The sequence below is a fragment of the Myiozetetes cayanensis genome, unplaced genomic scaffold (assembly GCF_022539395.1).
Source record: "Myiozetetes cayanensis isolate MyiCay16 unplaced genomic scaffold, myiCay2020 scf7, whole genome shotgun sequence".
NCBI classification, from domain to species: Eukaryota; Metazoa; Chordata; class Aves; order Passeriformes; family Tyrannidae; genus Myiozetetes; species Myiozetetes cayanensis.
Window position 1 is genome coordinate 19,973,765 of NW_026087964.1, and position 15,450 is coordinate 19,989,214.

Genomic DNA, 15,450 nt, shown 5'->3' on the forward strand with positions numbered 1-15,450 from the left:
AAGTCATTTAATGAAAATGTTGAAGAGCACAGGGCACAAGATGGAGCCCTGAGGAACCCCGTTATTGACAGGTCACCAGTCTGATGTTACTCCCATTCACTGTTACCCTCTGTGCTCAATGGATGAGCCTATTGCTCACCTACCACATGATGTGTTTATCCAACTGTGTGCTGGACACTTTGTCCAGAAGGATCCTGTGTGAGGCAGTATTCAAAGCTTTACTGAAATCCAGAAATATCACATCAACCAGCTTTCCTTAATAAACTTGGTGGGTTACTTTGTCATAAAATGAAATGAGGTTTGTCAAGCAGGACTTTCCCCTCACGAAGCTGTGCTGGCTGTGACCAATGACTGTGTTGTCTTTCTGGTGTTTTAAATATCTTCCAGAATAATCTTCTCCATAATTTAACCAGGCACTGAAGTGAAAGACCTGTAGTTTCCTGTAGGCCACCATCCTAACAGACAGTCTTTTAGGATGAATATCTCTCAAATTATCTGAATCTTTCTTGAATATTAACTCAATATTTTTATTTAGAATAATTTAAAGTTCATAACAGAATTCTGAATTTGCTACTTGCATTAGAAAATGTTACTGTTCTTTGTTAACAGATGCGGAAAGACCTGCAGCACTGGGACAGTGCACTTCAGCTGGCTAAGCGTTTGGCCCCAGACCAAATCCCTTTCATATCAAAGGAATATGCAATGCAGCTTGAATTCATGTAAGTTCTGCTGTAAGGCTGTAGTATAAGAATATTAAACTGACGTTCATGCTCAATAAAAGAACAGAGAATTGAAATGCTTCAGGCGACTGCATTGCTGAGAGAGGATTCTGTGAGGTCTTGCAGCTATAGTGTGAGGAGGAGGAGTTTTTCAAGGAATAGTTCATGCTAGAGACATAGCAAATCATAGTTACTTTTCATTAATTTCAGTATATCTGGGTTCTCTGCAACTGGTAGATCCACTATATAATATCATCTACTTAATAAATACTTTGTTGCAGGCAAGTGCTTGGAAAACAGAGAAAGTCCAGATCATTTAGCCCTTCTTACCTTGGATGAAAGCCTTGCCTTTTGCCTGTCTTCTCTTAAATACCCATTAGCCTTTTAGGTAGAGGTGTGTCAAATTTCAAGATTGCCAGTCCCTGAAAGGCAGAAGGTATTAACCATTTGCCATGATTTTAAAGTCTATTTTATAGTTAATTCCTCCCAAATAAAACCTTGTCTGTTTAATGTCTAAATGAGAAGGAAAAAGTCTTACCTATTAATAGTTTTCAGACAAGTTGTTCCCCGTGGCAGTGCCCCTGGCACTGAGAGAGGACACTTGGTCACAGAAAGGAGGAAGTGGAGGCAATGCAACATCTGTAACTTGAGTTCTGAATATACTCCAGGAAAAGAATCACCTTTGTTTTTATGTTGCAAAATTTCTAAATAATTTAATAGGATAGTTTCATTTTTCTTCCAGAAAAATGTGGAAGTAGAGATGAAACTATTGAGGTGTATTGTGTAGATAGATTCTTTGCCTGTCTTTCAAGGGAGATTTATTGGTCTCAGTACAGTGAGATTGAGAGATTGAATGCTTCTTTGACTAAGAACTTGATAAAAGTCCACAGGAGGTGCCATGACATGCTGTGTAACTGTCCACCTCTCAAATACTGTCACATCCTTCTGTGCAGCCATCATATCTAAAGTGAGACAAGTATGCATAATCTGTGTAGAAGGAAGGTAACCATCTCTTCCAGTTAAAAATATTCTTCTGTATAACTTCCAGTTTTCTTTTAGGGGTGATTACATTAATGCTCTGGCACATTATGAGAAGGGGATCACTGGAAACAATAAGGTAACTCCTTTTCTAGTAATTATGGCATTGTACTGTCATAATATACATTAAAGTGTCATATTTCAGAGTCATTTCGATCCCAATTCTTTTAAATGGAGCTCTAAATCTTTATGCCTATTGCTTTCAGGATAGTAGTCTGTACTTCTCTTAATATACAGAACAATGCTTTCTCTAGATATACAGTGGTTTACCATTGTATTAACATGGTATAACTAAACTTAGGTTTTATAATTTGGACACTTTCATAATAATGTACAAATGTCAGAGAAAATACTGGTGGGATTTTCCTTATTATATCAAAAGTCCTAATTATTCCTTCTGTCCTTTACTGGATTGTTATCTATATAAAGACAAATATTGTGTTAGAAAATAACACATCACATTTAGTAGATCCTCCCTTATTCTGGCATTATTTCCCTTAATATTTACAAAATGTCTATTATGAAGCAGCTTAAATGATATTAATCCTCTCTGGAATCAAGCCATTTGGCTTTATGAAACATCAGTGGCCTTACCACCTTTAAAAAAAAAAAAAAAGAAAAGAAAAAAAAGGAAATATCTTGCTTGAGCTGTCTGTAAAACATAGTCTTTTCATGTATGCTTGGTCTGGACAGATCTTGTAAGCAAAATGTGAAAAAGACAAAACTTGAGCTGAAAACTAAACTGAAGTCTTCTAAATAAGTGAGAGCTGCAGCTAGGCAAGAATTTTGAGACTAAATTGATTTTGTTACATTTTGTTAGTTTGTTTCAATGCTCGGTTACTGTGGCTTTTGTGAGCTGATATTTCTGATGTGTTATCTATAGTTACTGCTTTTCATTTGATTGCCAGTACCAGGAGCATGATGAAGCTTGCCTTGCTGGAGTGGCTCAGATGTCCATCCGAATGGGAGACATCCGTCGAGGGGTAAACCAGGCCATTAAACATCCCAGCAGGTCACTAAAAAGAGACTGTGGAGCTATCCTGGAGAACATGAAGGTACTCAAAATTTGAGTTACTAAAGTTAAGAGTGAATATGTGAATTCATTAAACTATTTATTTATAATCTTAATTGAGATTTTTTTTTTATGGTTTCCAATATTGTAGCAATTTTCAGAAGCTGCTCAGCTGTATGAAAAGGGACAGTATTATGACAAGGCAGCGTCAGTATACATCCGGTGTAAAAACTGGTAAGTACAGGTTTCAGGGAAATGTTATATTTCAAAGGACTTGCTGTGGTACTTTTTGGAAAGGAGTGTTTCTCTGAGTGGCACAAATGCCTCATTCATTATGTTTCATTGATTTTATTGTTCCCTCCCCCAAGCTTACAGATTCTCTCACAAGCTTATGTTGTTTTAAATATACTGTAAATTGGAGATAATCTTTTTTTGCCTTTTTCTGAGTGTTGTGTTTAAAGTTACCTGCAATTTTGAGTCCTTTTTGGATGTGTGCAAGTGCACACTGAATTTGGTAATTTTATTTGTGTAGTTACTGTTACTTCATAAAATTTCTTCAGTTTTATAAAATACATAGCTGAGACTGAGTATTCACACAGTTGGAAATTATTCAAGTGGAGTCAGTATCATGAATAGCCAAAATTGCTGGCATTATATTCAATACCTTTTTCATTTTTTTTTAAGGTAATTTGATTATTGTGAAGTCTCCAGTGAAAAAGTACAATTTGCTGAGAGATTTAAGGACTTAATTCTTGCCTAGTTACATTTTATGGACTCCTGATATTAAGAACTGATTGGAGCAGAGTTCAAGAAAACCCCTTCTCCTTCATATGAGTGCTCTAAAGATTATATTGCAATATTACATTCATTTATTTGAAAAATTAAAATTAATTTCCAGTTCTTATATCTATAAATTGCAGTGTTTTGAAAATGTCAAAGTGCCTTTAAAGCTTTACATGCATTGTGCTCAATACTTTTTTAGCCTTCATTTCGGTGTTGATATAAATGTGACAGTTTTACTGAACAAAATCTAACCCCAAATATATTTATTAAATAACTATTATCTTTCTAGGGCAAAGGTTGGTGAACTTCTGCCTCACGTTTCATCTCCAAAGATTCACCTACAATATGCAAAGGCCAAAGAAGCAGATGGCAGGTATTTTTGAATGCTCTTGTTTAATATAAAACATGCTGGTTTATGGTGGTTGTTGTTATTATTATTATACATCAGTCTTTTTGTAAAGTATAGTCAAACACGGACTGAAAAGTTTGCATAGAATAGCCTTGTGAAAATGGATTCTAAAATACATAAATTTAAGTTGTTGTATGAAGATTTGAAACATAATCTAGAGACCTTCCACAGTATCAGAGGTGTGTTTCTAACTGATTGTTTCCCTGTCAAAGCATTAATATATTTTTAACAAAAATCATTGAAGGTTTTAAAGTACTGCTTATATACCTTATATACCTTATGCAGAATTCCACTTAGCAGAGTGTTCAGGTTCAGTGGGTTTCTCCTTACATGTGATTTTTAAAGGTCACTCAAAGGAAGAATAATCATGAAAGAATTTTTTTCCTTCATGATTTCTCTTTCTGATGACTCCTTACATGTGATTTTTAAAAGTCACTCAAAGGGAGAATAATCATGAAAGAAATTTTTTCATTGCTGTTACATCTTAATGGCTGCACTTGCAAAATATTGAATAATGTGAATTAGCTGAAGTGAAGGCCCCAAATAGGTTATATTAAATCACAAAGTGTAGTTTCTCCTAGTCCTTACCTGTAAATAAATGTGCTTCAGAATAATGATAGTTTATAATATGAAACAGCACCAAAGCTAAATGTCTGCATTGATAAGACTAGAAAATACTGTTTGTGTCAATTGAGTAGAGGGAGAATGAGAAATTTCTTGATCTTGTCTACAGAACAGAAAAGAGGCTTTATTTTTAAAATTGTAGAACCAGTTATCATGTTTGGGTTTTATTGTTCTCTCACTCCTGAGTGATTTCATAAGGAACAGGTGATGTTTGCTGATGGAACAGATAAACTGCTTTTAATATATACCAAAAGGGATGCTGGCAGAGTAGGTCAAAAATAGTGTTGTGGTAGACATTTTTCTGTTGCCTCTGCTTTTTGTTCTCCCAAGGGAAAATGAAATAGAGACCAAAAAAGCTGTTGTAAATGCAGAGCAAGGCTATTACATGCAAACTGCAAGGAAGGTGTCACAGAGTAATCTTGCAGAAATAAAATACTGTATGCTTCTTTCACACTGTATTATAAAGAGTTATTTAAAAGTTAGAAAAACTGATATGGAACAATTATTTTGCAGGTACAAGGAAGCTGTGGTAGCTTATGAACACGCAAAACAATGGGATAGTGTAATTCGACTATATTTGGATCACCTTAATAATCCTGAAAAGGCTGTTAATATTGTGAGGGAAACACAGTCTCTTGAAGGAGCAAAGATGGTGGCCAGGTAACAATCATATTATGCAGGTTAAAATAAAAAAGAGTGAAAGAGGCTATACCTATGGGAAGTTTGTGAGGCTTGCTAACATGTTATACTCTGGTTATTGGTACTTGGCCAGACTGTATATTTCAGTGCATTGATTTGAGTTCTCTAAGATTTGGACAGCTAAACAGGTACTGACTTTTTTTTTCTTTCTGATTAAAATTATATTAACCTGAAGCCATAAGTTAAAACAGTAATAAAAATTGCCATGCGATATTTATACTAAAGTAATTTTTTGTAACCTAGTTAAAATAATTAAGATCTAAACAATCTAATAAAAAATCAAGATACAAAATTAATTAGAAATGTATCATATTTGTGTGCCACAAAATATACTATATTCCTAAAACATTTGGGATGTTCATTGTGCTAATTAGTACTAAGGTGTTAATTTGTTATTCTGATTAGATTCTTTCTGCAGCTTGGTGACTATGGTTCTGCCATCCAGTTTCTGGTCATGTCCAAGTGTAATAATGAAGCTTTCACATTAGCTCAACAACACAACAAAATGGAGATTTATGCTGATATCATCAGTGAGTGTTCTGGGTTCATATTTTGCTTGCATTATGTTTTGCTGTTCTTTTAATTGATTTGAACCAATTAGAAATCATAAGTCAAGGGGTGTGAAGTTTTGTTTCCCAGCCTTTTCTATTTCCAATCATCCTGGCCAGATTTGACAATGTGTGTACTTCAGTCTTAGAAACCAGGATTTACTTTCAACGTAGAAGACCTCCCTTGGTCTTCGGTCTGGGTTGTTTTCAAATCTTGCCTGTCTTACAGCATTTTTTTGTTTATCCATAGGTGTTTCTGCCCATTGCAGGGGGTTCGAACTAGATGATCTTTAAGACCTCTTTCAACCCAGATCATTCCATGATTCTATGAAAAACAGAAATCCCATTATGATGTAAAACCTGGGAAAACAATTATTTCACTGCATTATTAGCTCCTAATGTCTGACATTTAGTCTAATTAAATAGGAGGAAATATATGGGCCTAGTTTGAGTCTGTCTGGCTTTGGTTTTCTTTGAATGTCAGTAGGAAAAAAAAGAATAGGAGTTTGTTCCTTCACTAGAGCCTTTATCTTACTTAATAAGAATACCGTGCTATCACTGTGATCTCTCTATTGCAGGTTCTGAAAGTACTAGCAATGAAGATTATCAGAGCATTGCACTGTATTTTGAAGCAGAAAAGAAACATTTTCAGGCGGGAAAATTTTTCTTGCTGTGTGGTCAATATGGACGGGTCAGTACTTAAAAATAATGGAAGTTAAATTTTCATAGAAACTGTTCAAAATAAAGTACTTCAAAATCAGGGAAGTTCATAGTAAACTTTAAATGCATTAACTGATGACATACTGAAATTTTTTAAAGTGTAAAAACCAAAAGCAAGCTATTTATATTTACAGTTATCTAGATTGTATTCTGTGAATTATACACTGCTATCCACATAACCTTTTCATAGCAGTAGAAGCTCCAGATAGGTTAGTGATATACTACTGTCAGCATATCTCAAAATGATTCACATTAGTAGAATTTATTTGCATTTTATTGCCTGGACCAGCGGACACTTGGTTGCCAAGTAATTAATTCATTTAATACTGTAGCATACCCTAACTGAAAGCGTTTTGGTTTTTTTTTTTAAAGAAAATATGTTAATTAAAGTATGTTGATTGACACACATCCTTTTGATCAGTTACAAATCAGTGAACTGATGCTTATTAAACATTTGGCTTTTTGCATATTGAATACATACCAAAAAAATATGATTGATTTTTGCAAATTACAGCCATTGTAGGTGACAACTCCTTCAGCTGTGGTGTAGGGGGGTCCAGTGCACATTAATCTTTAATTTCTTCTCACCATATTGCTGCAAACATCTTTCACAGTTGCTGAAGGTGTACACCAGAATTTGGCAAAGACTCAAGTGTTTCTTGTGGAAGTATCTCTAAGAGCAACTGCTACCTCTGTAGTCGAGATAAGCATTTAGTTTGCTACTTGTCTGTCACAATTAAGAGATAAAAATTAGGGAAAAGCTAATTTCACATGTCTCAGTTTTAACTTTTCTTCTGTATCATTTTAGGCATTAAAGCACTTTATGAAAAGTCCAAGCACAGAAGATAACTTGGCTATAGAAATGGCAATTGAAACAGTAAGCAATTTTGATAAAATAAAAAATTCTTCATCTCTTCAAGAAGTTTACCTTCAGTATTGTGGCATTTTCCTAGCATCAGTGGACAGAATGCAGGAGGAAAACTGTATCAGTAAAGATGATATCTAAACATGTCTAAAAATCCCAACATAACACATTATAAAAGAAATATGAGCTACTGCATGTCAAAACTGATGAACCAAAGAATCATCTGGTTTGAACACACAGAACTAAAAAAATCATGTTCTAAGTCTATCTAGTTTCAGTGTCTTATGGAAAGCCTCCTTATGAGTAAGTTATTTTTCCTTCTTCCTTTCATATCATGATTTCTTCTGTCTTTATTTAACAGGTGGGACGGGCAAAAGATGAAGCCCTAACAAATCAGCTGATTGACTATCTTATGGGAGAGAGTGATGGCATGCCCCAGGTATTGTATTTTGATCAGTGCTGTTGTGTCACGTTGTATGCTACAAGGTTTTTTGACCTTACTTTGTCCTAAAATTTTTGGTAGACACAGACTGTGCTTTAGCTTGGTTTCATTAAGTAGCGAGACTCCAACGATCACTTTGCGAGTCATTCACCCACTAACTTTCAGAAATGTAGAAAGGAAGTAACTATCTTAGATATAATAAGCTTTCTTCAGTCATCTGTATGGAAACAGGTAGTTGGACAGAGGCAGTCCAAATTAATGCTCCTGCTGAGGGTAAGAGACAAAACTTAGCTGTTTGTTCATGCCAGTTTGCCAGCTGGCCGATGCCTTTCCCAGATGGACAGCCAGCATGTGTATGTCTGGAGACCAGCTACAGCACTGATCCCTTCCTGTGGCATGAGAATTGGTCAAACTGTTGCAGTGGAAGAAAAGAAGGTACTAAATAGGAGATGGAGGTCAAAAACCTGAAGTTGGCCAGGCTACGTTAGTTCCTGTGTTCACATATCAGTATAAGGCATAAAAAGATGTTGGACAGATTTTCAAAATTAGCAGCTTCCTGTTGATTTCTGAAATGATTAAAGACCATGATTTCACAAGCTTCACCAAAGCAACTCCAAAATAGTCTTCCTTTTTGGGTTTCTTATTATGTAGAAGTAATTACTTTAAAGTTTGAATTGATCATTCCCAAGAGTCAGTTTCATCTGCAGATACAGGCTGTAGTTCTGTAAACTAAAGCACAGAGTTTCTGCTTTTGGCTGAAGATTAAAATTACATCTTTATTTTATGATAGAAAATTAGAAAAAACAAGAGGCACGTTTGAAGATTTTTGAAAATTTGACAGACCTTCCTAAATTTTATTAATAATAGGAGAATAAAGTACTGTTTTATGTTTTCACTCATTATTGTTACAGAAAATCTTCTCTGGACACTTAGAACCTTAACATTCTTTTTTCTTTTATACTATTTAGGAGATGAGATATGAGGTACTCTGTGCTATGAGACTTTTAATTTCATGTGATCAATTAATAAAATTTAGGAAGAACCATTACCCTTTCTTCCAGGTTTCCTGCTCCTTTGTTAAAAGCAAATAATTCACTGAGTGTAATAAAAGGCTTTTGGCAGACTGGTAGAGTGATTCATCTTTTTCTCTTGTATATACACATTTGGGAGTTAGAAGATACTTATTGACAGATTTTTGCTCATTAGCTGCCAATGCCATAGCTATGGTAATAAAATAATTCACAAGCTAAGCAGAACATCGATTAGGTCTATGCTGTATCTACAATACAAGAAGTAAATTTTGACCTTCTTACGTTAGTATGATTGTTTTTCCAGTAAAAATTAAAAATATCCACTGTAAAAATTTCAGACACCAGAAAATCAGCACTAGAGCTTAAGATAACAAACAGCTCTTCTACAGTGTGACTGCTGAAGGGTTATCTGTTTTTCTGAGTTTGAGCTATAGAAAAACAGTCTTCCCAGTCCATTTTTGGCTTTGATGATAATAGAACTTGTAGTACATTCAGTCATATTTTGGCTTGAGTTCCTGGAACTAAGTGGCTGAACCACTTGAAGTTTTACTGCCTGTTACAGCAGAGCTGGAATGGGAGCTAAGTGGTGTGACACTCATGTGTTTCTACTGTGAAAGACAGATGTCAGGTGAGGATATTGCAGCCTGCAGTCAATTGCTTAGTCAAGAAATTTAGGGTCTCATACAAACTCATGGTAAATATAGTTCATGTGCAAAATTACATAAATGGAAGAATAAGTTATGCCTTACTGAGGGGAATAAGGTTTGGTAACAATGGAGATGCCACGTTCTTGTGCAGTAAGTTATTTCACCCCTAATATTACAGCTCTGCTTTGTGATTCTGTTTGGAAACTGGAAGTTCTCCTTTCTCTCTGTATGGTGCCTAGAGATATTTCAGACTTTTAGAGACACTGGGCAGTTGATGGCCAACCAAACTTTGTTTTTATAAAATAAAATAAAACCAAAACAGACCTCTAGATCTTTATTATTTACCTTTTATTTTTACCTGTAATATGAAATATAAACATAAGAAAAAATTATGAGAGCAGCAAAAACATAGCAAAGCAGACAGAATTCAACTGCAAAAGCCCAAAGAGAATTAAGCTGTTGGAGACATTGGATGAAAAATCCATGCAGTATCAGTGTAAGCAAGACTAATTTCATATTTATACTGGAAGTTGGGTGGACAGAAACTGTACCATCCAGTCTCTTCCCAAAACAGCAGCCTGTTCAGAGAAGTATGTGGGATTGGGTAAGGGAAGGGAGCTACAGCGTGATCTCCATAGTGAAAAGGTTCTAAAGATTTTAGAAAACACTTAGGAATTTTGTGAGTGCCATAAATGCCATATTTAGCATTGTTTTGATCTTCAATGCAGAGCTTTCTTTTCCTTGTTTAAAAGCTCTCTCTTGTTCTTCTGAATGCTTTAATCCAATCTACCATAGTCTCTCTCAGTGAGTAACAAAATTTTACTTTATCAAATCATACATATTTGTTTAAAAATTACTTTAAAAACAAGTCATCTTTATTATGCTATGGAGACTGGTTTTGAACTTATCAAGCAAGTTGAGTTGTTTTTAGGCAATAGCAGCTTCTATGTAGTGGCATTTTTGTAAAGCTGAAAGAGTGAACCTAAAAGTAGCCATGCAGCAGAAACTTGTTAATCATTTCAGGCACTGATCTTCAAACCAGATCATCACTCACAGCAGACTAATTGCTTTAAATCTTCCACAGTCAAAGTTATATGGCATCTTAATTATATATTGATAATAATCAATATTATTATGCTCACCACAATTTTGATACATTATTATCTGACCAATTACAAACTATTTCTTAAATATATTACTTTGTCAACTGTTGTGATTGTTAACTTTAACATGTAAAGATTTGTAATTTGTCATGTGTCTTCTTTCAGAGAATGTTAACTAGCAAGGTTCTGCTGTTTTCTGTGTGCATATTTTCTGAGTACATGCATTCTAAAAAGGAAAATTAAATTAAAATCATGGCTATCCAATATTAAGATCAGTTAGATTGCAATAATATATTCTTCTAAAGGCTTTAGGAAATGCATTGTCAGTAGAAAATTCTTTCCTGCATTTTTTGCTTTTAAACTTACTGATTTTAGAGGTAAGAATATAAAAGTAAAACATAAGACTAATTTTCCATAAATACCTTCTATTTTTTCCCTCCATGTGGCTGCCATGTAAGTAACTTTAATATATTATTTAAGTAAAATATAATTAGGACATGGCAAATACCATATATTTGCCACCTGCCCATGCTGGGACAGAATCCTCCCCTGCTGCAATAGGAGAAAAAGCAGAAGCAGCCTGGATGGGGAAGTAGAGCAGCCTTCTGCTGTCATCAGTGGAATGGCCATCTGTGGTCATTAGGTGATGTCAGAAGTTGAGAAGAATTACATCATAAATGATTTTTGGTTTACCCCACTCAGGGAATAGCAATTTTCCTTTTTAAGGCAGTTTACAGTGGATAAATAATATCTGCTAATGTAAGTAGTTGTGGTTACTTTATTATCCAGATAACTATTTCATTATTGTTAAGTTACAGTTCTTAAGATGTTCAGCCTTTTGATCATGTGTTACTAAAAATTCTGCTCCATCATTAGTTTAATAGTAATTACTTTTGGTCACTTAATGTTTTTCCTTATATTGCAAGTTAAAAAGAGGAATTTATCTTCCCTTTTTTCTTTCTGTATGCCAGTCTTTCTCTCTTGCTTTTATTTCTGTGATTTTTTTTGTCATTTTTTTCTTTGCTTCTCAAGTAGCAAGTTAATCTTTGCATTCATCTTCTCTGTAAGAAAATGTCTTTATATCCTTCATATTTCTGTTTCTTTGAAGTTCAATTCTTTAAATATAAATTTTATATCATTTTAACATAGAACACACATTGTAAATGTTTGGATTAACTATTAATATGCAGAATTGGTTGGTTTGGATTTTTCTGCTAAACTGTCTGTAAAGCTACCAGTGTCAATTTTTTGTGATTTGTACATTCACATTGGAAACATACCACTATATACAATATTTCAGCTTAATTTAATTCTGATTTACTAGTTAAAAGATTATCATGTATACACTTTTTTAGTTGATCCCATTTTAGAAATCACTGCTAAAGATCTAAAATAGTGACACTAGCCCAGGGGGGTTTTTCACTTGGTAATTCCTTTTCAGCATAAGCAAGGTCATTTCATTTTGTATTTTAGCTGTATTTTTATCAATTACCTCTCTCAAGGATTTTCTAAAAATCCTTATAAAAAAATGAATTCTGCTTTCTCTTGTTATTTTTTTTTTAACAGAAATTTGAGTACACTTTACAAAAAGAGAACTCATGTTTGTTTTCTACAATATGGCCATTTTGGTTTTTTTAGTTTTGTTTTTAAATTATTTCACTAATTTGCCTGCTGTTGGATTGCCAGTTTTTGGGCAAACCCTTTGCTCCACTTGCCATTCTTGAATCCTATAATCCATCAAAGTATATGGTATACCAAATGATAAATTTTATGCATTTTGTTAGCTGATTCTTCCCTGGTTTTCATTTTTTTTAGCTGTCTTGGATATTTACTATCTGGTCCCAGAGCACTAGACTCTTTAATAGCTAGACTTTGTCATCCTTATCCCCACTAAGCAGTGTTTGCATCTAGATCCATAAGGCAGTTCAAACATTTCTAGCAAGATTTCTGTTTCTAAAAGGAGTCCTTTGGTTCTTTTCTGGCACCATAACTGCCCATACATCTGGAGCTGCTGGGTTTCCACCTGTAAAACTCTCCATGTGCCTGGTGGTCTGTGGCTTTCTGCATCCATATGGACAGGGCTGGGCAGTGACCTGCCAGGACTCCCTGGGTGTCTGTGAGTTTACTGACAGCCCGGCCTCGCAGGTGAATGGGGCACAGCTGAACCCTGTTGATGCAAAGAGCTCCTCACGAAACAAGCCAGCTTGTCTGCTTGCTTTAGAGAGTGGTGGCGTGAGCAAGTAAAGCAAGGGAGTACAGCAGTATGCATTAATTGCTTTTGTATGATTTCATTAAGGATGCCAAGTACCTGTTCCGCTTATACATGGCACTGAAGCAGTACCGAGAAGCTGCCAGAACTGCTGTAATAATTGCCAGGGAGGAGCAGTGTTCAGGTAAGTCTGATTTCCCATGTGACAGCATCTCTGATGCTGCCTCCTCAGATACCCTGCCTAGAGTACTGTTATTTATGTAGGATTATAGTTGGAGAAGACATGTATCACTGCTTTGAATTATATACAAGTTTAATTTTTAATTAAAAGCAGCCTTTATGAAAACATTGGGACTCATACCTGTATATTAAATATTGGGGGGAAAAAAGAAATTTCTGAAAAATATTGGTATGCTTTATTACATTCAAGTAAACGTAGTGATTAAGACAGCCTGTGACTTTAATTTTCTGTGTATCCCAAGTCATAGAATTGCAATTTCTACATGTGGTTTCTGACTTGGATACTGATCCTTTAGTCTTTGCACATGACTTATTTCACAGGAGAAGATTTCTGTTGAAGGACCAGACACACTCTTACTTAAACCTTGTTCTCCCCTGTAATGGCTAGCTGAAGTTAGAAATAAAGAAAACTAGTAAGAGATAGGGCTAAAAGCAAAATAGCTATCATCTCCATTATTCACTCTCCTCTGTAGCCCAGCAACAACCCTACCATAACACTGCTTGCTTTTCATTTCAATTATGTTAAAAAAAAAAAAAAATCTATAAAGCAGCCTTGGGAACAGCCCAGGCAAATTAACATTTATGGGCTGCTCCACAGCACTGGGCTAAGGAGTGGAAAAACCTCTCTGAAATCCTTGGCAAGCAAATCTCTCAATCCATCATAGTAGTGAATAATGCATCTGTGCTAATTACAGAAGCAGGAAATGAAAAGACTCAAGAGTTTAAATATTTACTAGCTTCTCTGAATCTGAAACCTTGTATCTAAAAGGCAGTATCCCACAGTGTATTTCCTATTCCCTAATAGTACAGATGTGTTCTGCAACTGAGTAAAAAAAGCACAATATTTGTCTCATTAAAATCACCAATCTTGCAGTAACTGTTTCTTCCAGTGAGGAGCGGTTTTAGATCATTCCCCTCTTCAGCAGATTTCAGCGAGTTTGATTCTGAAGTTAGCACCAAATATAGTTCGTTCTTTCCTTAAAAATCCACATAACAATAATATTTACGTCATGTTGTTTGGTATTTTAGTTTGGGTATGCCATTTCATGTGCAATTTTCCTTGAACTTGTTTTTATGGGATTAGCTCATTGGTTAGAGCATGTGCTAATGTTGCTAATAACACCAGGGTTGTGGGTTTGATCCCCATTCGGACCACTTACTTAAGAGTTGGACTCAATGATCCTTGTGGGTCCCTTCCAATTCAGAATATTCTGTGAAATCACATGATTTTAGGACTGGTCATATTGTTCTGAGAGCAAGTAACACAGCATGAAAAAATAATGTTGTTTTCCAGCAGCTAATTCTGAAGTGATATTTAACTGCCTCACACAAATTCCACAATTTGATTCAATTGTTCTATTTGATTCAAATTGCTCTGTAGAGTAAAAACATTTGGTGATAAAGAAGCATAGGGAGACAAGGAAAATAGTTTGCTGAAATAACTGAATCTGAAATTTCCTTTAAATGCCTCCAGCTGCAAAGAGTAAGTCTTCCTCAGACTCTAATAATGAAAAAAATCCCAAATAACTGACCAACCAACCAACCAGCCCCCAAAACAAAGCAAGAACAAACAACTAAGAATAGTCTAACCACACAAAACACTAGTTGTTTTCAGTATGTGGATAATTTAATGGAGTCCTGTGGTTTCTGAACAATCCTTGATAATAACCTTGAAGCAGTATAACCTACTGAATTCCAACTTTAATCATCTCTCAACAGGTTTGGGGTTTGTTTGTTTGTTTGTTTTGTTGAAGAACAAAAAGAAATAACATCTGTAAATGCTCTAAAAATACCTCTTCTCCCCTTTAATGTGGAAACAATGTACTGGAGACAGCATCTTCTGCTTTTAAGGTTCATTAAACTGTCATCTACATACATATTTTGCTACTGTTTAGATCACTTCTACAAGTGCTGGGGTTTTTTACCTAACTCCCTGGCTGATATTGTTTAGGATACTGTGAAAAGCAGCTGCCTGGGGCTTTCCAAAGAAACTGCCATGCAACGGTTTTACTCTAAGAATCAACATAACTTCCTGTTCAGCTTCCCTTTATGTCAGAAGCAAATAAATTGTTATGAAATATTAAATTTACTGTTCATTGTTGTTTTTTCCTTAAGGAAACTACCGAAATGCACGTGATGTTCTTTTCAGTATGTATTCAGAGTTAAAGACCCAGAAGATTAAAATTTCTTCTGAGATGGCTACAAACCTTATGATTCTACACAGCTATATTTTAGTAAAGGTAAAGAATTGAGAAATTGAATTTATGCGTAAGTTACACGGTCTCTGATTTATTGAACTGTACATGTGGATGCTCTGTGTACATATAGAGCATCCATATACATATTGTCCTATAGATTGTA

The 15,450-nt window shown here is 35.0% G+C and overlaps 1 protein-coding gene across 2 annotated transcripts in view; it reads left to right on the forward strand.

The window, feature by feature from the left end:
- Positions 1-15,450, forward strand: part of WDR19 (WD repeat domain 19) — a 41,590-nt gene that overhangs the window by 19,279 nt on the left and 6,861 nt on the right. For both annotated transcript variants that reach the window (XM_050337767.1, XM_050337768.1), the window contains 12 exons: positions 610-719; positions 1,779-1,836; positions 2,666-2,812; positions 2,921-3,003; positions 3,842-3,925; positions 5,099-5,245; positions 5,690-5,814; positions 6,411-6,523; positions 7,361-7,429; positions 7,779-7,856; positions 12,937-13,033; positions 15,205-15,329. In XM_050337767.1, the coding sequence (XP_050193724.1) occupies positions 610-719; positions 1,779-1,836; positions 2,666-2,812; positions 2,921-3,003; positions 3,842-3,925; positions 5,099-5,245; positions 5,690-5,814; positions 6,411-6,523; positions 7,361-7,429; positions 7,779-7,856; positions 12,937-13,033; positions 15,205-15,329 (1,236 nt within the window). The remainder of the gene's footprint in view (positions 1-609; positions 720-1,778; positions 1,837-2,665; positions 2,813-2,920; positions 3,004-3,841; positions 3,926-5,098; positions 5,246-5,689; positions 5,815-6,410; positions 6,524-7,360; positions 7,430-7,778; positions 7,857-12,936; positions 13,034-15,204; positions 15,330-15,450) is intronic.